The sequence below is a fragment of the Fomitiporia mediterranea genome, assembly GCF_000271605.1.
Source record: "Fomitiporia mediterranea MF3/22 unplaced genomic scaffold FOMMEscaffold_1, whole genome shotgun sequence".
NCBI classification, from domain to species: Eukaryota; Fungi; Basidiomycota; class Agaricomycetes; order Hymenochaetales; family Hymenochaetaceae; genus Fomitiporia; species Fomitiporia mediterranea.
Genome location: NW_006760386.1, coordinates 503,198 through 525,914, shown reverse-complemented (window position 1 = coordinate 525,914; position 22,717 = coordinate 503,198). Strand labels below are relative to the sequence as shown.

Below are 22,717 nucleotides of genomic sequence, written 5' to 3'. Positions count from 1 at the left end.
AACGCATACAGTGAGTCGTCAGACCCGTTGATGCGGATCAGACATACCTGAGCGGCGTCTTGCACCGCAACTATCCCGTGCCTGCTGCAGCAGGGACTGTCGACACCTAAGGAAGGTAAAAACGGTAAGAAGCAGACATCTAACAAGCAGATTACCAACGCCTGTATATCCTACTAGCGGCCTGTCCACGACCACTTTCGGCGCTCGAGGTTGGGTGGAGGTGGCAGAGGTTCAGTGCAGAGATTGAATTTCACGAGGCGAAGAGTAATTCAGACGCGTTGCTGATTTTAAACTCCGAAGCTCACGTGTCAACTCCGCTTCAACTCTTCACTTCGCACGTAAATCACCAAGAAAATCTTTCATTTTGACTGCTACTGGAACATCAATGCGTCATCTAATGCGAAAAGAAAGTGATAATGTTCGTATGCCGAAGAAAGGTCGTTAGAACAACAGTGATAAGGCGAGTTTGTAGAACGCCCGTTTTGTAGAAATTATACGGAGTTCAGTACACTGGAACAAGGAGAAAAAAGACGATACAGAGCTCAAGCAGATTGAAGAGCACTCAACAATGCGGACTTGTCCTCGTCGGACAGCTCCCGCATTAACTCAGTGAGACCGTTGAAGGTCGCCTTCCTGTCAAGTCGTACAGCACGGCGTAATGCCTCGACCACACGCGCGCTTCGGAATGACGATAGTGTCGGAGTAATGTCGAGTCGTTCGAGCGTTTCAGCCGTTTGGCGCATGTCGGTCGCGTCAGGTGGGGCGAGCTGCGTAAGAACCTGGGCTCGATATTCAGGCGACGACTCTGGGTTCGCTTCGGCGAACTGAGCGAGAAGCCTTGAGCGTGCAAGACGAGCACGAAGCGACCAATAGAAGCGGCGGCGTGCATCCTTCCAGACACAACGTGTCGCACAGCCCTTTGCTTCCATGCGTCCAGCATGACTAAAAGACAATAGGTCAATAATACAGTCAGCAGATTATAGTCGAACTCCACTTACTCATGCAAGTCAGCGTATAGAAGAGCAATCTGCTTGTACGTGGGTTGTAACAGTTTCTCACGTCTTGCTAACTGCTCGGTAGCTTCAGCACGCTGTTCCGGGGTCTTCTCAGTATCGACGCTGTCTCGCTTGAGGGAAGCATAAGTATCGTCAAGTCGCTCCATCAGGCGTGCAATCTTGTCTTTACGCATCTTAATTTCGATAACGCCCTCAGGTTCCAAGACACCAGCTCTAGAATCGACATCCGCGTACATTTCCATGTGCTCCGAATTAATTGACGGATCAAGCACCACCCAAGCGCCACCGCGCAGCTCTCCGTTCGGAACGATGTAGACGAAGACGGGCTGGCGGTAGCTCACAAGGCCATCCACGATCTTCGCACCCTGCTTAAGAACTTCATCGTACATGTCTTGCTGGCCACCAGAGAATCCACGCCAGTTCGCAAATATGATAAGCGGAAGACCCTCACGATTGAAGTCAAAGATCGCTTGGGCGGTCTTATAGGCAGAATTAGGATACCAGACCTGACCTGCTTCCATGATACGCTGCTCGAAAGACGATGGGTTGGCAGGGTCTGCAGGAACAACTCGCTCAATTGTGCGTGTTTCAACTGCAATTACACCCATGGGCAGGCCTCCGAGTCTTGCTCGGCCGACAACCACCGTTTGCGCCCATCCGCTCAGGGTCTCTTGGAAGGAGCCGCGGTCGAAGAAGCCGCTGAGCCATTCAGACGTCGTTTCGTCGGTCTTGCCTTCAATGAACCAGCGAGGATCATATGCGCCTTTCGGTGGAGTGTAATCGATATCACGGTCCCAAGGATCGACCGACGCAAGAGTGGGCGGAATGTTACCCTTTACGTCTGGAATGTACGAAAGCCATTGAAGGATGTGCGTTGCTCCCTCAAGATCACTCCCGGCAGTAAGGTGGGAGACACCATTCTTGTGCATGATCTGCGTGCCACCAAGTTGCAAGTTGGAAGTATATACCTCTCGTCCGAGAACCTTGTTCAGTGCTGAAGCACCGGTCAGGATGATGGGCTGACCTTCGACCTGGATAGCCCTCTGGCCGAGGCGCACAAGGTATGCACCGATACCAACGGAACGAGCAGTGACCAAGGTAATAGTGAAGACATCCTCGTATGCGCGCGAGGTCTCACCAGCAATAAGACCAGAGCCACGCAAACACTCCACACCAAGGCCGTCTTGAAGACCGATAATATCCGTGATCTTGTATCTACGTTCACCATCGTCCTCAATCTCTTCGGTGAGCACGGATCCATCGCACTTGCTCCGCAGCTTGATGAAGTCATCTGGAGTGAGGTATAGGTACTTGATTCCCTTCTCTGGTTTTCCAGGGACATTCCATGCACAAGAGAACAGGTTCATGACTTCTTCTGCTAGTCCAATCCTTGCACCAGAGTTAGCCGACAAGTAAATACGAGGGAGACCCCGTTCGCGCGCATATTGCGAAGCGAGATAGAAGAATTGGTCTTCCTGAGGACCGAAAGATCCGATCTTGTATGTGATATCGTTCGCAATAGCTACAACTTGGCGTCCATTTGGATACTCCGGAGTGCGCATGGTGAAGACCCAACCAACCATGCCACAAATGTTGTTACCAGGTGCACGATCGAGCTCAACAAGTTGGTCATGCTCATCTAGAATGAGCTCCTTCGACTCAAACACCACCTTCGGCATCACCAGGTTCGGGTTCAAGCTTCGTTGATGAACCCAGTTGTTCTGAAGGGCCTTAGAGAAGAGGTCGGGGAAGTCATAAACATACGTCGTTCCGACCAAGTGTGCTTGATAACGCTTCGGCTGCAGTGATTCCTTGGTCGACAATGGCTGGTTGACGGGTTGTAAATGGAGAGGACCTTTTTCACCAATAGATTTGAGCACAACAGTACCCTTATCCGTCGTGATTTCCTGGTACGCATTGAAGTTTACGATGAAACCTGATACATTTTCAATGACGCAACGGATCGGTGTAACGTTTCCTTCGTTGTCTTCGAGTGCAATACGAATCTCTGAGCCTGTAACGTGGAGACGCCACAAGCGCTTTCCATGTCGCTCAATAAAGCCTGAAACAGCCTGAAGCACTTCCTCGAATGTTACACCGAGGTTGTAGATGAAGTTCATCGAAATGTGGTTGCAATCCGCGTTACGGTACCTTGCGCTAACGACCTCAAGTGCGTCAAGGATGGAGGTGACCAGCCGATCAGTTTCGGAAATAAGGTACTCTGCTGTGTTAATGCTGCCAGTGATGCGTCCAGGTCGAATAAGTGCACGGATGAAGAATCGACTGTCGAGCTGATTTTCATGAGCAACGCCATGGTAGATGTGGATCATCGACTTGTTCTCGACGAAGACTGGTGTCAAATTATAATTCTTGAGTCTGCTGAGCTCAAGTTGATAGGCCAATGCAGGCTCAATATTACGGATAGCCTGCTCTTCTCCCCAGGCCTCACCCATGTCACGCAGAGTGAAGTACAACGGGTACAGCCCTTTCCTGCAGATCATAATAGACACTCGGCGGACTCCGTGATCGGTAAGCGCCTTGCGACGTTCATTAACGAGTGCAATGATCTTCTCTGCCCATACACTTTCAGACATGTCGTCCTCTTCTTCGAAGACGCGCAGTGCAATGTTCAGGACATTCGGCGGTTGTACATCCCCGCCATAGCGACGAGCGAAATCTAAGGCGTTGAATCCCGGCAATAGCTCTGTAGCACTCTCAAACCCTTTCTCCAAGGTAGCGAAGTTCGGGAAAGAGGTCATGGCCCCTACACGTTCCGGTTGTGCATTGAAGCGGTCAACCATATAAGTGAGATCACTGACGGAACCTTGACGTTGGTTTGTTTTAGACCTATATTTGAATCAGTCGCCTCATTCCCTACCAAGACTGTAATTAAGAACGACATACAAAGTAGGCGTCGTGGGGGCGGTATAAGACTGGCCGAGCTTGAAACGCCATGTAACGGCGTGAGGTGCTTCGCCATCGTCCAAACCATCACCCTCCTCATAGTCAACCGAGAGAAGAGTGTATGCCTTATATGCTCGTCTGACATACACTTCGAGTGCCGCTGTTTCCCGGGTTAAGTATGAGGACTGACTAAATTGCTTAGCATGACTCACCGAGAGCAATCCAAGGATCCTCATGATTGAAGAACTTCGGCAGTACATCATAGACAGAGTGACGAGAATCAGTCAATTCTTTCAGGACTTCGGGGTGGGGATTTCTGGTGATGAATGAGCTTTGACTTGAATTCACATAAATGAAATCCACAAACCTATGGTCATAGCCTTGCTCTCCGTAGTACGTGGTTGAGACGGACTGTTTGAGCACGGCCTCCATCTGGACAGCCCTCTCTTCATACGATGGCATCTGACCAGTGATCAGTACCTCACGTGCCTTCAATGACACGGCTGTCGATGACCTGGAGGACTAGATGAGAAAAGATACTCGATTGAAAATACGATACGTACTTGGCTTCAAGAGCGGCGAGTCCTTGTAACACCTTGTGAAGCCTGCTCTCTGGATTCGAGATGTTCGGTCCGCTCTTCACTTCATCCAAAATAGCTAAGACGAGCTTTGCCTTGCTCTGGGCCTTCAAATGGCTCAGCACCAGTGCAGCAACCTTGTCTAGGTCATCCTTGAACTGATCACGCAGGCTTAGCACTCGCGCCTCAATGCTTCCGCCGAAGAGCTTCTCTGTTTCTTCATACCGCTCGAGTAAACCAGCTAACGTGTCGATCTCGTGCTGTTTCAGACCTGACCGATAACGCTCCGTGATATCATACAGCACACTGAGTTGTGTACGGATCATGGGACGTTCTGGAGCTCGGACTTCGGAAGTAATAAACTGGTCAAGTTGTTTGCGGATCCGGGCCGCTGGAAACTCAAGCGTGGCACTCTTGTGTGCGCTATTCAAGGAGGAACGCACACTCTCCTCGAGTTTCGCTGGCATACGACCAGAAAGAGTTGAAAGAATGGACGAAGCCTCCGAAAACGGAAGTTCGTGGTCACGTAGTACGGCAATAAGGTCCTTGAGAGTGGAAGCCATGATTGCTTGATTGTCATATCCATCGAGAATGTTAATAAGAATATCGAGATTGAAGGCGAATCGCTGATGGGACTTGTTTCCATCCACCGTGGGTAGGCCCATCGGAGGCAAGAGACCACCGAAGGGCTTCGCATGATTGACTCGAGCAGGGTCGTCTAGGCTTAGGATACCGAGAATATCACCCGGTTCGAGAGATACGCCTGGTTGCTTAACAAACTGCACAATGCCGTCTTCAGTCGTAACAAGCGGCATATACATTTTCATGACCTTGATAGAAAACAATAGTTGAGCTACCGGAACGCGCACAATCAATAATGTCATACCTCAATTTCGGCATAAGGTTCACCAGCATTGACGTGATCGCCGCTTTCAACTAAGAATCTGACAAGTTTACCTGGACTTGGGCTACGAAGCTGAGTCGGATCATTTTCTTGCTCAATCAAACAAGTTTTCGAGTCGATCATCAATCGGATGGCGCCGACTTCTTCTCTCCAGTATACAGAATGGCTTTTCCCATCCAATGAGACAAGTAAGCCTCCGCCCGCTAGCGGCCGTGCACCGACCATCGTGCGGCCGCCATTGATGTACAAGGTCCAAACACTGGCTGAGGAGCGCGTCGCGGTAAACAGATACTTTACGTTCTCATAGATGAAATCGACCGAGAATACCGTCTTAAGCACGTCTTTCGCCGGAACTTGGCCCTTATCAAGGATGCGGCGGTACTCCGCCCAGCAAGCTTCAGAGGCAAGATAGGCCTTCGTAACTGCACCGCATATGACAGAGAGGACATTGTCAGGTCGTTCCGCAGTCAGCTTGTTACTGATGAGAGAGTCAAGCCAGCCCGTGGTAATCGTATTCTCCTCGAATGCGCGTGTCTCCAGAAGCTTTATAAGATATTCGACCGTAGTGCGGAAGTCACCTCGAATGCTCAGCTCTTTCAATGCAACAACCATATTCTTACGGCTCTCCCCACGGTCTGCACCATACGCGAAGATATGTCCAAATTGACTGTCAGCAAACTCATGTAGACCACCGGCGGAGCCAACACTGAAGTAACCCCAGACGTTCGTATTAGAACGGAAGTTCAATTCTTGCAATGCACCGCTTGAAGGTTTGAATCCGGCATCGGGGTTCTCTGCAGTGATACGTACAGCGACAACATGTCCTTTCGGTTTGGGCTTCCTCTGGGCAGCGTTCGCCTGTGGATCGACCATGTCGAAATCTATTTCGGAACCTGAGTGCGGTGGAACTCCATAAAGCGTACGGATATCGCGTATGCGGTGAAGCGGGATGCCCATAGCGACCTGCAACTGTGCTGCAGGAAGATTCACGCCAGTCACCATTTCTGTGGTGGGATGCTCGACTTGCAGACGTGGATTGAGTTCCAGGAAGTAGAACGTATCGTCCCCATGACTGTACAGATACTCGACGGTGCCTGCACTGACATAACCGACAAGCTTTGCAAGACGAACCGCAGCGCGCTCCATTTCACCGAATGTCTGTTCTTTTGCGATGGTCACCGGTGCTTCTTCAATAATCTTCTGATGTCGCCGCTGAACCGAGCAGTCACGGCCGAAAAGAGAAATTGCGTTCCCGTACTGATCAGCAAGAAGCTGTACTTCTAGATGACGTGCTTGACCGGCCAGCTTCATAATGAAAATCGGCGAGCCTTGATGAATGTTAGTGAAGTAGAATTGTGATACAGACCATTCAGTCACCTGGGACTTCTCCGGCGACAGCAAGGAATGCGTTATTGAAGTCGGCAGCTTTTTCGACCTTGCGTATACCTTTACCGCCGCCACCCTCACTGGCCTTGATCATGACAGGCCATCCAATTGCTTCGGCCTTGGCAAGACCTTCCTCGACAGAGAAGGCGCATGCGTCCTTGTAAGCCTTGTCAGGCACTGTCACAAACCCTTGTTCCGATAAACAAGTTTCGGAGATCCCAGTTCCAGACCAAGCCATGGTAGGGACTTCTGCACTCTGTGCAACGATAGTTGAGGAAATTTTATCGCCCAAGCTGCGCATTGCACTACCAGGAGGGCCAATAAAAACGATTTTGCTCTTGCTCGCAGCAAGACTTTCTGGAAGGCGGGGATTTTCAGAAGCATGACCCCAGCCTGCCCATACAGCATGCACTCCAGCGCGTTCTGCAATGTCAACGATGAGCTCGACGTTTGCATAGTTATGGTTGTTCGTCCCCCCAGGCACTTCGACATAGCGATCAGCCATGCGAATGTACTCGGCATTGACCTTCAGATCCTCTGGAGTCGCCATGACGGTAAACTCCACGGCTCGCTCTGTGCCAAACGTTTCGTAGCTCCATTGGCGAATAGAACGAATTTCCTTGACAGCAGCAATACCTGAAGAACTTGTCAGTACATAACGCTTTAATTTCGTCAAGGGCGCGGGTGGTCGATCCACCGGACACCACCATCGTTTTGCAAGGGTTATGAGATAAGACAGCAAAAGCCGAAGTGAAACAATTTTTACGGGACCTCCTCACGTCGAGAGGAGCCACTCCGGAAGAAAATTCATTGGAAGACTTGCTCACCATTGTTAGCAATTAAAACCTGCAAATCAAAGTTAGCTCGGTCTTGAACGAGCTAAAAGTAAATATGAAACACACTTTCGTAATGACGGTATGGCCGCCATGAGATTTGACGAAGTTGGTAACTTGGCCCGCCGAGGCCTTGTCGAGAGAATTACCACCTGTACGCGTCGTACGCGACGACGATCAGCGCGTCCGAGGTCGAAAAAATGGACAGTCAGGACGTACCAATGAAGTGGGAAACCCTGGCATGGTCGTAGGATGCCATTTTTGCCACTTCCGAGAGCGACTACGGCGACTAAAGACGAAGAGGTTAAAAAGCAGCGGAGGTGCGGACGCTGCATTCCGCCCCAGCATTGTAAGTACGTTGGGGAGAGCGTGTTTTTGGCAGCTCTTTCTCACGGCTACGGCCGCATCCTGAGTCCTGACGGGCTAATAAATTGGATAACGGCACCTGCGGTCTTACTCTTACAACAACCAGCAGTGCAGGCGCTTTACTCAACCTTGCGCATTGCGGTCAGCCTATTTTCTTACGTGAAGTTGTTTAACCCGCTAGACACCTGGCTTGGCTTAAAGGCTCAAAACGTGCACGTGAAGCCCGTTCTTGTTTCAATAATAAAGTTGGCTCGCGACTTTATGTTCAAATGCAGCGCATGAACTCTGTAATTCTACAATATAGTACAAAGTACTCGTCGCAGCAGTCGGAAGAACTTAACCTCAAAAGTACAGATCTGACATGGCACAATATCTTACCTCTCATGGACGGCTATTCTTGTCAACTCTCGGGTTAACTATGACGATCCGCGAGTCCTCCGCCTTGAGCATTAATCAAGCACACTTATTAACCTTGCTATATGTCTTCTCGACTTCATTATCCTCGAGGATATTTGCCTCCCAGAACTTTCCGGTCTCAGCCGCTTTTAATTCAAGTTGAGGTCTGGGCTCCATCTTATCGTCCCGAAGTTTGTCCGGATCCTGAGCTCCGGGATCAGTGGACCGGCCATTCCGATTCTATTCGCACTGCCGGGAAATGGTCAATACAGTGAAATGCATCCGTTATAAACAAGCTTGCAAGCTCTCAAGGTCCGAGCTCAACAGTTACCCACTGTTTCACACCCACACTCTTGCAAAACGGCGGAGGCAACGATAGCCAACGGTCGTGTCACTTCAGCAGAAATGAGCTCCTCTCCGCTTTTCCTTGGTCTTGACCTCTCGACGCAGCAGTTGAAAGCTATAGTCATCTCAGAAAAGGGTCACGTTGTCCATGAGACCTCCGTTAACTTCGACCGCGACTTACCGCAGTTTGGCACGAAGGGTGGTGCCATTCAAGGGATGGAAGCAGGTGAGGTAACGTCGCCCGTCGCACTATGGGTAGCTGCTATGGACCTTCTGCTCGAAAGGATGCACGACGAGCACGTCGAGGTCGGCCGCATCAGAGGTGTCTCAGGCGCAGGACAAGTGAGTGTTTCCAAATTTCAGTCTGAATAAACGATCGTGGAGATTTGCGGCTTAACAATTACGCAGCAACACGGGTCAGTCTACTGGTCGCATGATGCTGCGGCCCTCCTATCCGCTCTCGACGCTGAGAAGTCGCTCACGGAACAACTGGTTCCGAGGGCATTCTCAATCGAGCAGTCGCCAATCTGGCAGGACTCTTCGACCACGAAGGAATGCAGAGAACTCGAGGAAGCCGTGGGTGGGAAACAGGCTTTGGCTGATTTATCTGGAAGTCGAGCATACGAACGGTTCACCGGAACTCAGATAATGAAGGTAAAGATTCGAATCTTCGCGAAAAGCTGAACTCTGGTTTTACTTAGGGTCATCTTTCTTTTTTACCCGAATTAGATACGGAAGAGGAAGCCAGACGCTTACGTCGCTACTTCTCGTATATCCCTCGTGTCATCGTTCATCCCTTCGCTTTTCCTCGGCGAATTCGCACCCATTGACGCCGCTGATGCAAGCGGAATGAACTTGATGAACGTGTTCACCCACAAGTGGGATGACAGGCTTCTTGAGATATGCGGAGGACCTGAGCTTCGAGCGAAGCTTGGTCCGGAGCCTGTAAATGGTGGTTCGTTTGTTGGGAGAGTCTCTCCATATTGGGTGAAGCGATGGGGTTTCAGTCCAGGTAATTCGAGTACCAAGCAGATCCTTAGACTTGCTCTTATCTCTCTTTCCTATGTATAGACTGCCAAATTGCACCGTTCACAGGTGACAACCCTGCGACTGTAGCATCCTTCTCCGAGTCCGGTGATGCAATTCTTTCCCTTGGGACTTCTACTACCTTCCTCCTTGACATCCCTCCCTCCAAACTTGCCCCTGCGCGATTCACGACGTCACACCTCCTTGCTCATCCAGCTGACGAGGACAGGTCGATTGCTATGCTCTGTTATAAAAATGGCGGGCTTGCACGTGAACAAGTTCGTGACACCCACGCCGATGGTTCCTGGGAGAAGTTCAACTCTGCCGTCGAGACGACACCTCCGGGAAATAATGGACATGCAGGGTTATATTTCCCTCTCGTTGAGATTATCCCAGACTGCGTACATGGTAATTTCTACTTTAAGGATACACAACCTGTTCAATCGATACCAGAAGTTGCTCACCCACGCGCAATCATCGAGTCTCAATTCCTGTCTGTAAAGTCCCGCGTCGAAGCCGTTCTCCCACCCGACGCGCCACATCTAAGACGACTGATTCTCACAGGCGGCTCATCTGCAAATCCAACGATCCGTCAGCTCGCAGCAGATATCTTCGGATTACCTGCTTACGTATCTGGAACGAAGGAGGCTGCGGGCCACGGTGGTGCAGTGCTTGCTTTATATGCATGGGTGCGAACGCGAAATGGCGGACAGGGCTCTTTTGACGACTTGAAAGGTCATATTGCAGATAATATGCGGTTGGTAGCAACTCCGAATCCGGAAATTACAAAGTTGTATGAAGGGTTGGTAGGTCCGTATCGGTCTTGTGAAGACCAGGTAGTCAAGACCTGTGCTGAACGAAGGCGGTTCTGAACTTTTCATTAGCGGGATGGTTTTTGCTCGTCGAGAAAGTAGAAAGGTGGTGGAATATTTCGGATGGTTGTTCTCTTTATCCCCTACTTCTCATCATATCACAACTCGTACAGTTTCACACGCGTATGAAAAGAAAGAACAGATAGTCAGTGTTGTGTTGGCGATATGGGTGTCTCTATTTTCCCTTTTTTTTTGTTGGTTTCATGTTCCTGACCTCGCGATCTATGTGCGAATGTCTGAAGTAATTCAGATGATTGAATAACAATTAATTAATATCAAACATGGTTTACTCTACATTCATCCTGCTCTCCTGCTCTTCAAGATACTGACACCTCTTTCACCAATCCATCCTGTCGCCCCGAAGACAGATACGTAGACGATTGTCTTAAACGTCTAGTGCGCCCACTCCGGTATGAAGACTGGGACAAGTGAAATTGCAGAACCAACAAAACTGTAGACTCCTACAAACGATATTGATTCAACAGTTGTTAATGCGGGTAGACTGGGACGATAATGGGCAATTAGAGATGGTGAAGTTAGTCTGAGTAAATAAATTAGCAGTATGGATAGGAGAAACTGACTAGAGTGCAGCAGAGCAGCCTGCAGCCAAACTTACTCCAAATACCGTCGCAATCGTCCTCTGTCCTGCAGAAACGTCTGCTTCCACATCAGTTGCAGCACCTAATGCATGTACACCAGCTGTGCAAAATGCCAAAAGCCAACCCTTCTCTCTCCAGCATTCACCCCAAAAAGCTCCGAGCCTGAAGAAGTGTACCCAAGTGCCCAAGATGACCAAACAAGGGCGCCGTTGGAGAGCGAGTCCAGTATGGGCCTCTCCTTGAGACGAAGAGGGGGAGAGGAGTACTGCCAGCCGAGAAAGAGGATGAATGTAGTTAAGGTTGCTTGGTGGAAATTTCGCATTGATGATCGCGAAGGGGCAAAAGACGACAGGAGAATGAGTGCTTAGGCGACACGCGCTGAAGAAAGTACAAAATCACGATAGATGGGGTTCAAAATTCCACCCTCCAATGACTGTTCATGTTTGCGTGGGTTGCGTACATCGGATGGATAATCATACACGTCATTCACACCGAATACAACTGATCCGGAAGGTTAGTTGTTAAGTAAGTATACCTGAATCACGTTTGACGTGACTCACTGATACATAATGGAAAAGACAAACAGAAGAGTTGAAAACCAGATCGTAGAATGTCTACAGTAGTCTTTGGGAACACGCGAGAGTGAATTACGCCAATCGCGTGGAGAATTGGTCCAAAGAACCAGCCAGAAATGCGACTCGCTCTAATCAATACCAGGAATCGCTGTAGCGTACTTTCAAACGTCATGACAGAAGTTGTGTAAGGTCAACAATAGGTAAACCTAGCTTCAAAACCGTCCTAAGGCATCATAAGTTATATAAGAAATCAGATTCGAACATGGCGGCAGTATGTTATTCGAATCACGGTCTATATTTAGCTGCATTACGTAATTACTAAGCTCAAACACGCATATAGTGCTACTTATTTTCTTTTCCCCTGTATTTGAATCCTGTTACTCGCATTTCCAATATTCTCCATGGTAACCTGCTTATTTAAATGCATAAACAGCCATCTAATAACTTATTTTCACAACAGGCTTGCTATAACATGCACTCTACTTGATCTATTGCTGTGCATACTGTTTCAAATCAAACAATTATTATTAGCAACTGCTGTGATGTTGGACCCTGATGTGACCATGCCTCTGATTCATGAGGGCAGTGCTGAGTGTACTTGTCCTCCACAGTAGTTCTGTGTCTTTGTGATACGCCTTCTCTACCACTGCTAAGCACACTCTAGTTGATCTGTCACAATCCATTATGTCAAATACAAGCTCTCATGGAATCCAGCTAGCAGAGCCGGTTTTGAACGAGCACGACTTTAAGGAGCTTCGTCACCTAGAAAAACAAGCTGAGCACCCGAAACCTAACATCCTAGGTATCCTCTTAGAAAGGTGCTCCGACTTGGATCTCTCAGGAAAAGTTCATGGGATCAGTGCAACTTAGAAAGCTCATGGAGGATATAGCGATGTTTTCACAGGGATAATAACGAATGGGGATGGGGCAGACATTAAAGTTGCAGTGAAGAAACTACGTGTGCACGCCATGAAGGATGGAAAGTTTCAGAAGGTAAGTTGTCACCCAATCGACATATTCTCGATTGACCTGTTGATGAACATTTGTTTCTTGCATGTCCATAGAGACTGGCAAAGGAGCTGTACATATGGTCGAAGCTCAACCACCATTGCATTTTACCTTTGGAGGGATTCTTTGTTGAGGATAACTGCTGCCCTTCCCTGGTCTTGAAATGGATGAAAAATGGGGACGCGCTTGACTATCTAGTTGCGAATCCTGGTGCAGATCTGTTATCCTTGGTGCATACAGTATTGAACATGTCATATTTACAATATCTCATTCCTTTATTAGGTTACCAAAGTTGCGGAGGCCATACTTTATCTTCATACAAACAACATAGTCCATTCTGACATAAAACCGGTTCGTTCCCACTATGAGACATCAACTCTGGGTTGCTACTAAATCCCAATCTCCAAAGGACAACATCTTGATATCCAACTCGGAAGAACCTCTGCTCTATGACTTTGGGGTATCTCGCATGCTCACAGATCCGAAATCTATGCAATTCAGTAACTCGTCAGCAAGCGAGCTTAGGGGAACCATCCCATACACAGCAAAGGAAATCCTTGCTGCTACAGACAAAAACCAGTGAAATACTCTGAGGAATCAGATGTTTGGTCGTTAGGAATTACTTTGGAATGACTGTATATGTAGGGTAATTCCTAATGATAATAGCTAAAAAGCTAATTATTGAATTATAATAGCTCTCTTGACAAAGCAGCCACCATATCACGAAAAAGCAACTGCAGCCCAAGTTATGATGGCCATAATCCAGGGCTCCTTGCCAACTATTCCAGCCAAGATCGAGCAGGGGTCCAGTCGAGATTATTATATGTGGAGAATGTGCGAGTTCTGCTGGGCTGTGCCACAGGAGAGAGGATCGATAAAATCCCAGTTGGAGTTTCTGAAGACCATGGAGGCCGAATTCAACGTGGACTTGCCTGCAAGCAACACGTTAGCTCGCAAATCTTGGAGTATATCACCTCATTTAGGCGTTTTTATCTTGTGGAACTAACTATTTGTCATGAAATGTACTGTTCTTGCAATGGGTGGAGCTCCAGCAGGTATGTATTAAGCTCCAAAGTATCCCTCATTGATATACTGTTTGGATACATCATATTTTATTAAAGGAGCCTGTCTGCACTTCTTCTTCGCTAGAGATACAGTGTGGACTACACAGGAAATCTGCTTCACCATTTTCTTAACAATTGTTTTTCACAACAATATTTTCAGTACTCGTCCAGCATTCTACGCTGGACTGGAAAATTGTATGTGATATTCGTGCTACTATTTCTCTTATTAAAAGCTGGACTCTCATCGTCTTTCCGTGCCTTTAATCTGATACTTGTAAGCGTGTCTGTGATACTTCGTACCAGATATCGTCATTGATAGTCTTGCATGTATATAATTCCTCTAGATCTAGTTGCTGCCGTGCCCTATATAGAGAGAAATAGATGAGACGGCTTAACCATGCCTACATCTTCATAGCATATACCCGCAAATAGTATATAAATACAGATATTCATAAAGATGTCCGTTAAGCATAAATACATAAATACTATCGTATATGCGTGCTATCTTTCACGTACGTACGTGAACCAATCTACTATTTCTTCTTTGAAGCAATTTTGCTATCGGCTCCTGCAGAGTTAGTCTTCACGTCCGTGTTTGCCGTACGCCCAATTCCAATTTGTGAGATCCCTGTATCGTAAATAGTGTAGAAGCGTTGTACTGTCCACAGCAATCCCGTCAGCGTCTGAACATAAAACTCGCAGATCCAATACGTACGCCACACGAAACCGTTGATGAAATCCAGGCCAGTTCCGCTCGCTGATCCACTATCGGCAGCGACGAGATAGTAGGCATCTGCGTCACCTCCGAGTGTGGCGTTTAGTGACCGTGGCCAGATCTGCGCGTCAGGTATCCATTCATATGTCTCTTGTGGATCCTTGCCAATCGTGAAATACAGTGAACCGAGCTTCTTGAACTGTGCTTCCGTGAGCTTGAGCAAGCCTGTTTTATCGTCAAGCTCTGCACCAGTGGCAGCCTTATATGCAGCGAAAGCATCGCTAGCCTACGATAGCAATGCATGTTAGCTTTTCACCATCTCAATGGAGAGTTTGTAATACCGACAAGATAGAGGAGTGTTGTACCCGTGTCCAGTATCCCTGCGGTCTCCTTCAAGATTGGCTTCAGGGTTGTTGCAGACTTCGGGTCAGCTCCAGATGGCCCGTATGAGATAGATTGATCGATGCCTTATCAATGTGTTAACAAAACAGCAGATTGCATAAAAATGTCTGTCTCACCCCAGTAGTTACTTGCCGGGCTCGTCGAAGTAACGGGGAAATATGTTAACTTGCCAGTGACCTTGGTATGGTCTTCTCCACCGAAACAGAGCTGGCCATTGAGCTTGCCTGCGCTGTCGATGGTCGGGGCATAGAAGATACCGAGCGAATTGTTTGGAATTAGCTTTTCTTCGTATAGATTGTCTGTAACGGTGGGGACCTCCTTGCCATCCGAAACGGTTCCAACAGTCAGTGCAACAGGGCCAATACCCAAAATACCGTCAACGTCTTCAAAACCCTGCAGAAATTGAGGACATATATCGGATGAGAAGATACGTGTGGCGTACCTTGGCTTTGTCCTTCGTTGTAACACTCAGGCCTTGCTTTGGAATGACAAGGTTGGACGCCAGCGAAACGCGGTCATTGTACTGCTCTCCAGTGAATGAACCGGAGCCATAGGAAACCTTCACCGTGTTTCCTGTATCCTCTGCCGTCTCCGACGGCTCGTATTGTTTGTTTGCACCAACCTGGGGTTGTTTATCAGTCCAAGTGTTTCATGCAGGGTATTTAGTAAACGTACGAAAGTATTGGATGAACCTGTATCGATCCTAAAATGAAATACATGAGCGGTACGAAAGGTCGCAGACAGCGTGGACTTACAGAAGGGTGAATTTCTCGTCATTGGCTCCTACACCGACTTCTATAGTATATGTTACGCCCGCGTCTGTGACGTCGATGGTCGTGGTGTCATTGGAGAATGGCTTTTTCGAGAATAACGCTTTCTTGACGTCGTCATTGTGCACAGCTGACGGACCGAAAGGGGTGCACCCTTTCAGATGTTTCTGAAGTCGGCACTCGTCGCAAGCGTGGATCTGGTGAGCAAGTGATTTGTGTTTCTCTGCATCGTGTTTTAGATTGATGCGTGCTACGATATCGACGCCCTGGGCCTTCGCGTATGAAGCCGTTGAAGCCATAATGTCTTGTCTAAACAGATAGAACAGACAATTGAGGGAAGCCTCGGATAAGATGATGCCTGATAGGGTAGAGCCGTCTTATACCTTCATTCTATCATCACTCTTCACAACCGTTGATGCACAACGCGGTAAGACCTAGGCGGATGGGGGAAATGGTAATGCTACCCGAGAAAAGGATAGTCAAGAGGCTTCGAAAGTATGCGCTTTGCGACTCCATTTGGACACAAAAGGCATGAGAAAGTTAATGAAGTTCTTCCAGAATACCCCGACTGTAGATCTTATTATTATTATTTTGGAAACGCCATTGCGCTTGCTCCGTACAGTGCAGCGTCAAAAGGAATATCCAGTGGGCGAAACAAAGATAATAAAATCGTTCGATGCCACACAATTGTGACGTTGGATCATTGGATAGCTATACCTTTACCTGTTCCTCTAAGAGTATCTTTGCATATATCGTAATTTGGTCCTTTCGAAACGGCTTCACATCGGAAGTAACAGGTTTTCCGGCCTTCATAACTGGTTCTCGGTTTCTATTTTTGCTCCAAGGAGAGCCGTTATCTATGTGGCGATCTCATTCGTACTCCGAGGACGACTCAAAGCTGTGGGAGAACTAGGATACATGATAGTGGCGTTTGAAAGTTCACTTGTATAGAGCACTGCCAAGAATACGGCTACCAGAAGTTGTTCTCCATTGGACAAGGCATTTGCCTTTATTTCCGAGGAAAATGTGTTGCAGGCCTAGTATCAACAAGGGAAAGGTGAGTATACAGAGGTTAATTGAGCAAAACGACGTGGCGAGAGATGAGACGCGTCAATTAAAGCCCTAGTGCAAATGCTAATCATGATCAGCGTCCCAAAAATAGTCATTTATTTTAAGAGAACATACTGAATTTCTTCCTGACCGGATTCTAAATAAGAAAAGCCAATACCAACTAGCAGCTGAAAGGAATGGTACATATTAGAGACCCGGTGAAAATTCTACCAAATGTTGCGAAAAAAAACAGCGTAGGATACACAGCATTGGATAAAGCTACAGGTCTAAGTGGGAAGCTAAATGTGCGAAGCGTTCGATTAATCCTCAAACAAGGGGCGGAAAGTCTAGAAATCTCGTAATTCAGTCAAAGGGGGTTGATAAATAAGGTGAAGGCTACACTAACCTTCTCTGAAGACAAACTTGCTCCAGTCTCAAGCTGTGTCGGTCCCATTCCGATATCCTCGTCTGGGTCGTCGTGGTCTAGTTCATCCTTGGCACGCTCACTGCCGACCTCCATCTGATCTCCCGTGTTGTCCGCATCCAGAGCCGTCGGAGCGGACTTCTCCACAACAACTTCTACGCCCTCGCTATCGAGCATGGCCGCAAATTCCTCGGCATCCATGTCTTCGATTCCAAGCCCTGACTCGCGGATCGCTTCGATGTCTGCAGCAGAAAGCTGAGAGGCAAGAAAAAGTGGCTGTGATTGTTCTAGTCCAGGGTCATATAGAGCGTTATTGTCTGCTTCAGTACCATTATGGAAATCAATGTCTCCGTTGGCAGAGCCGCGAGGAGCAGAGGTGCTAAGTGCACGCTGCGATGCGTTCCCATTTTGTTGCACAATAGATGACCGAGGCGTGGTGCGCATTCGTGCGGAGCTGTTTGTAGTTGTATCCTCTTCAAGCCCACGTTTTCTCGCGCTTGGAACGCCCGACACTGAGCGACTACTGCCATTTGTCTGACTTCTCTTTAGACGCGCCTGCTGTTGATTTGAGTCCTCGGCTCGGGCAGGGTTAGTGGCGATGATAAAGAGCATATTACATCCATCTGCTTCCGCGCTGATGCATACTGGTTGTATGGAAGTGGTAAATCGGAAATCAATGGGCGTGTTCAAAGCGTCCGCTAGCGTGATAATTGCCTACCCATTACTTCGCGTAAGTTAGGCGGAGAAACGAATAAGAGAAATATCTTACATTGAATTCTCGGAGGAAGAAGCCCAGTGTAAGTGGGGCAGTGGGGACGTTATAGTAATCAAACTCGTCAGCTCCGAGCGTCAATTCCGTCGCAAGCTGTGATTTGCCTAAAATAACTATCTTCACAAAATTGCAGACAGCAATTATATTACACTTGCTCACCTTTCGCGTCAATACCCTTCTCCATACTCCTAACCTTCACTTCATCTTCCTCAAACCTCCAAACAAGCTCCGGGTCACTCCTCGCGCTCTTTCCACCTGGAAAATGATCTATAATCTCCTTTATAGCGTGTGCCTGTACAAGGATTCGACTCTCTTCTTGACTGCTCGGTATTAACGGCGCCTCATCGCTCATGGGAGAATTAAGTAGTAATTTGTGTGTCTTGACTATCCCGTGTTTGCAATGTAATCGAACGATGAACCGACTTTCGAATGAGTCCGCGCTTTCACCTATACCAGAATCTGGCGATTGGGGTCCGTCGATTATTATTAGATCGCATTTCTCTGCTGTCTTGTCCGTGTTCCGATGTTTTAATATCGACAGCAGAGCCTTCATATTCTTCAGTTCCAATGCACACTTCATACTAAATGCTACAATACGTACCTTAGTCTGTAACATCCACTTCGCACCTGGTCCTCCGTCCGCTTGTACTTGACCATTACTCCGCGAAGGTCCCGCATTATTCGACTGGCCTGATACCGAAACAACATATCGTAGAAAGAAGTTTTTCCTATAGGTGAAGCTACAATATGCCGTCTTTGGGAGATTTAGCGCTGATAGCACGAGTCCGTCCTGTCCAGCGTGGATGATCATCTCGTCTCCATATTTCGAAATACATGTTATAGCTCGCGTGAATGCTATACAAGAACCTTAGTAAGGAATCGTGGGGGTGGGTGATATGCTCACGTTTGAGAGCCCTTGCGTCTAGCGTTACTTGCATGTTGCTTGAGCTACAAGGTAGCTACTAGCAGAGCAAATTCACGCGCGGAAATTACAAGCAAAATACACGTGACGTAACGCGACTTTCTCAATCCTGTTGGTTCCCTGACGCATGTATCCTCCTCATTAATTCAGTCCTATTGACTATCTAAGAAATTACATGAAACTATACGTGCATCATAATGGCCAATATCATCTCCCTTTCGCCGCCCTCAGAACCATATCTTCTAACGTGATGGCTCTAGTCTCCTCCCCATCGACTCCAGGTGCCCACACCGCGTCATCCAAAAGATATACAAGTAAACCACCCTTCCCATCCACACTCTTTGACACGCGGAATAGTGGCATACGCGACTTTTCGTGTACTTTGCCCGCAGGCATGAATAATAGGTTGTGCGACGTGACAAACTCCTCAACGATTTCGCGGAACGTGATTTCCTGTGCTCGGGCTGGACGTACACGCGCCGTCGCTGTGTCTTTCTTGTCCTTCGGCATGCTTGGCTTGCTATCCGTATCTGGACGGCGTGTATGATCGGGTTTTGGTAGTTTCGTAGGCGCTTCTGGTCCTAGCTCAAGCGCATGGTTAATCATTTGCAGCCCGCGCGTAAATCCGCCTTCAACTGCAGATATAGAGCGCACGTCCTCAGGGAACGTAGTCTTCCAGAATTGATACCACTGTGCGACTTCCTCGAAGTTTACACTTGGCTGAATGAGCCAGATGTACAGTACGTCGAGCCATTTTGGGAAGAATTCCGTCTCGAGTAGTTGTCCGGTAATACTTGATCGTAAGATGCTGGACCAAGCAAGTACGTTCTTGAGTGGCTCCATATCTTGGTTGCGTGGGTTTATTCGGAATTCGTCCCGTAGAAGAGCACCGAGCTTTGGAACGACATATTTGAGGAGCATATCCTCCCAGTCTTTCGCGTTGAAGATCTAGGTAAAGTTGTAAATATCGAAGTCATCTACTAAGAAAATGCCGAATACCTCTTTCCATGGCAAGAAATCTTTCGGAACACCTTCGCTTGGAGTCCAGCTACGCAACATGCTCTTAACTTTCCTCCTTGCATCGTCAACAAACATCTCCATCCGCAATCCGACATGAGGCAACCACGGAAAGACGATCGCTTGCAACGATATTTCGCTTCGCCTTGGGCTCCAATTCGATATCGCGGAGGAAACTTTAGGCAGGATGAGTTGGTCCAATATGTTATCTTTGATAAATAAAGGAAGGACATCCGACCAGGCCTCGTATAGTTTGACCAGTGCTGCTGGATGAGATGGTGACCAATCGTTACTAGATAATGATAAATAAAACCGTCTAGTCGAAACTTGAACAAACATACTTGACTGTTGACCGGATCCTAGGTAGCCAAATGTTCCATAATAAGCTCTCATATGGCGTCATAGGCACGTCTCTGTTAGATAAGGTGATAATTAGAAAAAATAGGGTACGAGACGATAAAACGTACACTTGAAGTGGCCTTGGAGAAACTCTCTGTGTGCCGTACACGTCAACTTGCATATCAGCTTCAGGCTGGACAACTGTCATCTTGAAGGCCTGCCTCCATCTACGAAGTGTCGAAGTGAAAGCAGTCGGTTCGTCCAAGGGTCTCCAGGAAGCCATCATTCGTCGAAACTAGCAAAATATTAAGGCTAAAGCACTTTAAAAAAGCGAAAGCAGACGTACCGTAGGAACAATAGCACCAACGACCACCTCGTCGAGGCGATAACGATCATACTCCTTCGAGAATTCGGAAATGAGCTTTTCAACGACCGCAGAGAATACATCGAGTGAAGGTTCGTAGTCCGACAGATCCGCTTCTTTTGCTTTGGTAGAAATATCATCTACAACGAGGTGGACAGCCTGGAGTCTGCGAATAACTAGACAATATATCAGAATTAGTTCAGTGCACAAAGGTACTTTAACTCACGCTCTGCTTCGCCCTCGATCTTCTTTCTCAGCCTTGGGTCCTCTGCCTGAATCCACTTTTTACGCTCTTCAAGAGCCTTCGCTTCTCGAGCGAGACCGTCCAAGTCGACCTTGCAAGCTTCGGTGATAAGCCGCAAATTATGTCGTACTTCAGGTAGTCGCATAGGATCCGTAGATGGCGTCCAAGATGCAATTGAGACATCTGCCAGAGATGACACCTCTCGAAGCTGCATACAATGATTGAATAAGGCATTGCTATATGCTGCAGTTAGCTACTCACCTCTGCACCAGTGGCATCTATGATCTTCCCAATACCTGTGGGTGGAGGTTCTCCACCAGCTTCAGCAATAATCTCTTCGTACGTCTTATGCTCGACTTTAATCTTGGATTTCCTAGGTTTCCTCCATGCATCTTCTCTTGGTACCTGATCCTTTGCTTTACCCTTCTTGCGGTGTTTCTTGGAGATTTCTTCTTCGTCTTCGCTCACCGCCTCTCCTCGTCTGCGAGCCTCCGCCTTACTCTGTTCCGTCTTCTCTTTGAAGCCTTTGAATGCAATACCCATGCCTTTCGGGCGTAGTTTCGATTCGACGGGCGCTACAATACCTTGCCCCTCTGTACCGAGACCCTGACCCGCTTGCCAACCCATTTTAGACAACATCTTCGCTCCAAATGTGCCAGAGAGCTTGGTAAAGTGCACCTGTTCTGCGGCATTGAGCGGAGTAGACGGTCTCGTACCAGGTGCGGAACCAGATCCATCACGAACAAACGAGCGTTGAGGTCGAGAAGCACCGAATGCCGAAGGTAGACTCGAGCGAGCATCGCCGACCACAGGTTCTGCACGACTTGATGAACCGATTCCGCCCTTATTGGACCCAATCCCACCTTTACTTATTCCAAATCCACCAGTTCCAAATCCGATGCCTGAAGATGAGAACGATGGAGTTGATGTGCCACCTTCAGCCATATGCTTAGAGCCGATTCCACCAATTCGGGGAGCAATATCCATTTCCGCTTCGTCATCTTCCAGTCGGACACGTGGAGATGCTGGCGGTGAGGCCGCCTCGCTTTCATCGCCATTGCTATCACTCATACTGACCTCCTGGATTTCGGGTTCCTGCTCGGGTTCGCTCTCGGGCTCAGTCTGGGCCTTCTCATTCTCTTCGCTAATATCAACCTTCTTCTCACCTGAGATGAAGGCAGGAGCTCTAAAGAAGACTGATGAGTACTCACTATGAATGTACCATCATCGCCTACACGTACTTTGTCCAGTCGCTACGTTTCACTGGCTTCTTTCCCCGGCCACCAAAGCCCTCATCCTCGCTGTCTTCTCCGAAAATCCCGTATGTCGCATCATCTTTGCCATTGGCTTTCCTGCGTTTCTTGCGACCGTACGGCTGTTCAAAGAGTTCGCGTTCGGCGCGCTCATCGGGATTCTCGTTCAACCCGAAGTCATTAATGTCGTCGTCATCTGAGCCGACAGACGAGTCCGAGTCATTACCCTCATCCAGATGTCGTTTTCTTCTTGCCATTGACGAGGGAGACAGACACGCGAGTGAAGAGTTAAATCACTAGAAGCGATGAAAGTTTCATTCATTATTTCACAGTAGTGCGTTGCATCACGTGCAGAGCACTATGAGATGCACATGATCTGTTTACAAATTACAGTACACATGGGGCATTTCACAATTCCTTACCTTAAAAAATAACTTACATAATGATAAACATTATTTGAAATTTATCTTCCCATTTCTGACCAGCAAAAATTATAAACAAAATTTAAAACTTTCTTTATACAAAAACTAGAAATTATTGTTAACATTTCTTTCATTTGTGAAATCTTGAAAT

General features: G+C 47.9%; 7 protein-coding genes across 7 annotated transcripts; 2 read left to right on the top strand and 5 right to left on the bottom strand.

Moving 5' to 3' along the window:
• Positions 1-363: 363 nt before the first annotated feature.
• FOMMEDRAFT_115440 (acetyl CoA carboxylase) lies at positions 364-7,902 on the bottom strand. The gene is made up of 11 exons (XM_007261162.1): positions 7,841-7,902; positions 7,691-7,773; positions 7,616-7,634; positions 6,780-7,424; positions 5,385-6,730; positions 4,484-5,328; positions 4,288-4,434; positions 4,133-4,236; positions 3,921-4,080; positions 999-3,863; positions 364-942 (listed from the first exon to the last, which is right to left on the bottom strand). Exons 1-11 carry the CDS (start codon positions 7,878-7,880, stop codon positions 543-545), a joined length of 6,654 nt encoding a protein of 2,217 aa, XP_007261224.1. The 5' UTR covers positions 7,881-7,902; the 3' UTR covers positions 364-542.
• An 835-nt stretch (positions 7,903-8,737) lies between these two features.
• FOMMEDRAFT_15978 (actin-like ATPase domain-containing protein) lies at positions 8,738-10,911 on the top strand. Its single transcript, XM_007261161.1, has 4 exons — positions 8,738-9,070; positions 9,137-9,382; positions 9,458-9,740; positions 9,800-10,911. The coding sequence occupies exons 1-4, from the start codon at positions 8,789-8,791 to the stop codon at positions 10,624-10,626; spliced, it is 1,638 nt and encodes a 545-aa protein (XP_007261223.1). The 5' UTR covers positions 8,738-8,788; the 3' UTR covers positions 10,627-10,911.
• Positions 10,912-11,019: 108 nt separating this feature from the next.
• Positions 11,020-11,972, bottom strand: FOMMEDRAFT_149783 (uncharacterized protein; the record flags this gene model as incomplete). Its single annotated transcript, XM_007261160.1, has 4 exons — positions 11,020-11,128; positions 11,208-11,603; positions 11,660-11,726; positions 11,786-11,972. The coding sequence occupies 4 exons, from the start codon at positions 11,970-11,972 to the stop codon at positions 11,020-11,022; spliced, it is 759 nt and encodes a 252-aa protein (XP_007261222.1).
• Positions 11,973-12,484: 512 nt separating this feature from the next.
• On the top strand, positions 12,485-13,814 carry FOMMEDRAFT_24690 (kinase-like protein; the record flags this gene model as incomplete). The annotated part of the gene is made up of 6 exons (XM_007261159.1): positions 12,485-12,602; positions 12,705-12,793; positions 12,865-13,038; positions 13,091-13,159; positions 13,218-13,308; positions 13,504-13,814. The coding sequence occupies 6 exons, from the start codon at positions 12,485-12,487 to the stop codon at positions 13,812-13,814; spliced, it is 852 nt and encodes a 283-aa protein (XP_007261221.1).
• Positions 13,815-14,405: 591 nt separating this feature from the next.
• Positions 14,406-16,058, bottom strand: FOMMEDRAFT_130502 (acid protease; the record flags this gene model as incomplete). The annotated part of the gene is made up of 9 exons (XM_007261158.1): positions 14,406-14,530; positions 14,588-14,873; positions 14,933-14,977; positions 15,005-15,054; positions 15,106-15,382; positions 15,432-15,611; positions 15,665-15,692; positions 15,745-15,808; positions 15,899-16,058. 9 exons carry the CDS (start codon positions 16,056-16,058, stop codon positions 14,406-14,408), a joined length of 1,215 nt encoding a protein of 404 aa, XP_007261220.1.
• Positions 16,059-16,997: 939 nt separating this feature from the next.
• Positions 16,998-18,943, bottom strand: FOMMEDRAFT_164289 (uncharacterized protein; the record flags this gene model as incomplete). The annotated part of the gene is made up of 6 exons (XM_007261157.1): positions 16,998-17,156; positions 17,216-17,947; positions 18,003-18,109; positions 18,165-18,552; positions 18,607-18,860; positions 18,910-18,943. 6 exons carry the CDS (start codon positions 18,941-18,943, stop codon positions 17,130-17,132), a joined length of 1,542 nt encoding a protein of 513 aa, XP_007261219.1. The 3' UTR covers positions 16,998-17,129.
• A 124-nt stretch (positions 18,944-19,067) lies between these two features.
• On the bottom strand, positions 19,068-22,401 carry FOMMEDRAFT_115432 (TFP11-domain-containing protein; the record flags this gene model as incomplete). The annotated part of the gene is made up of 8 exons (XM_007261156.1): positions 19,068-19,875; positions 19,927-20,236; positions 20,286-20,357; positions 20,412-20,578; positions 20,630-20,823; positions 20,874-21,099; positions 21,153-22,077; positions 22,133-22,401. The coding sequence occupies 8 exons, from the start codon at positions 22,399-22,401 to the stop codon at positions 19,135-19,137; spliced, it is 2,904 nt and encodes a 967-aa protein (XP_007261218.1). The 3' UTR covers positions 19,068-19,134.
• Positions 22,402-22,717: the final 316 nt, after the last annotated feature.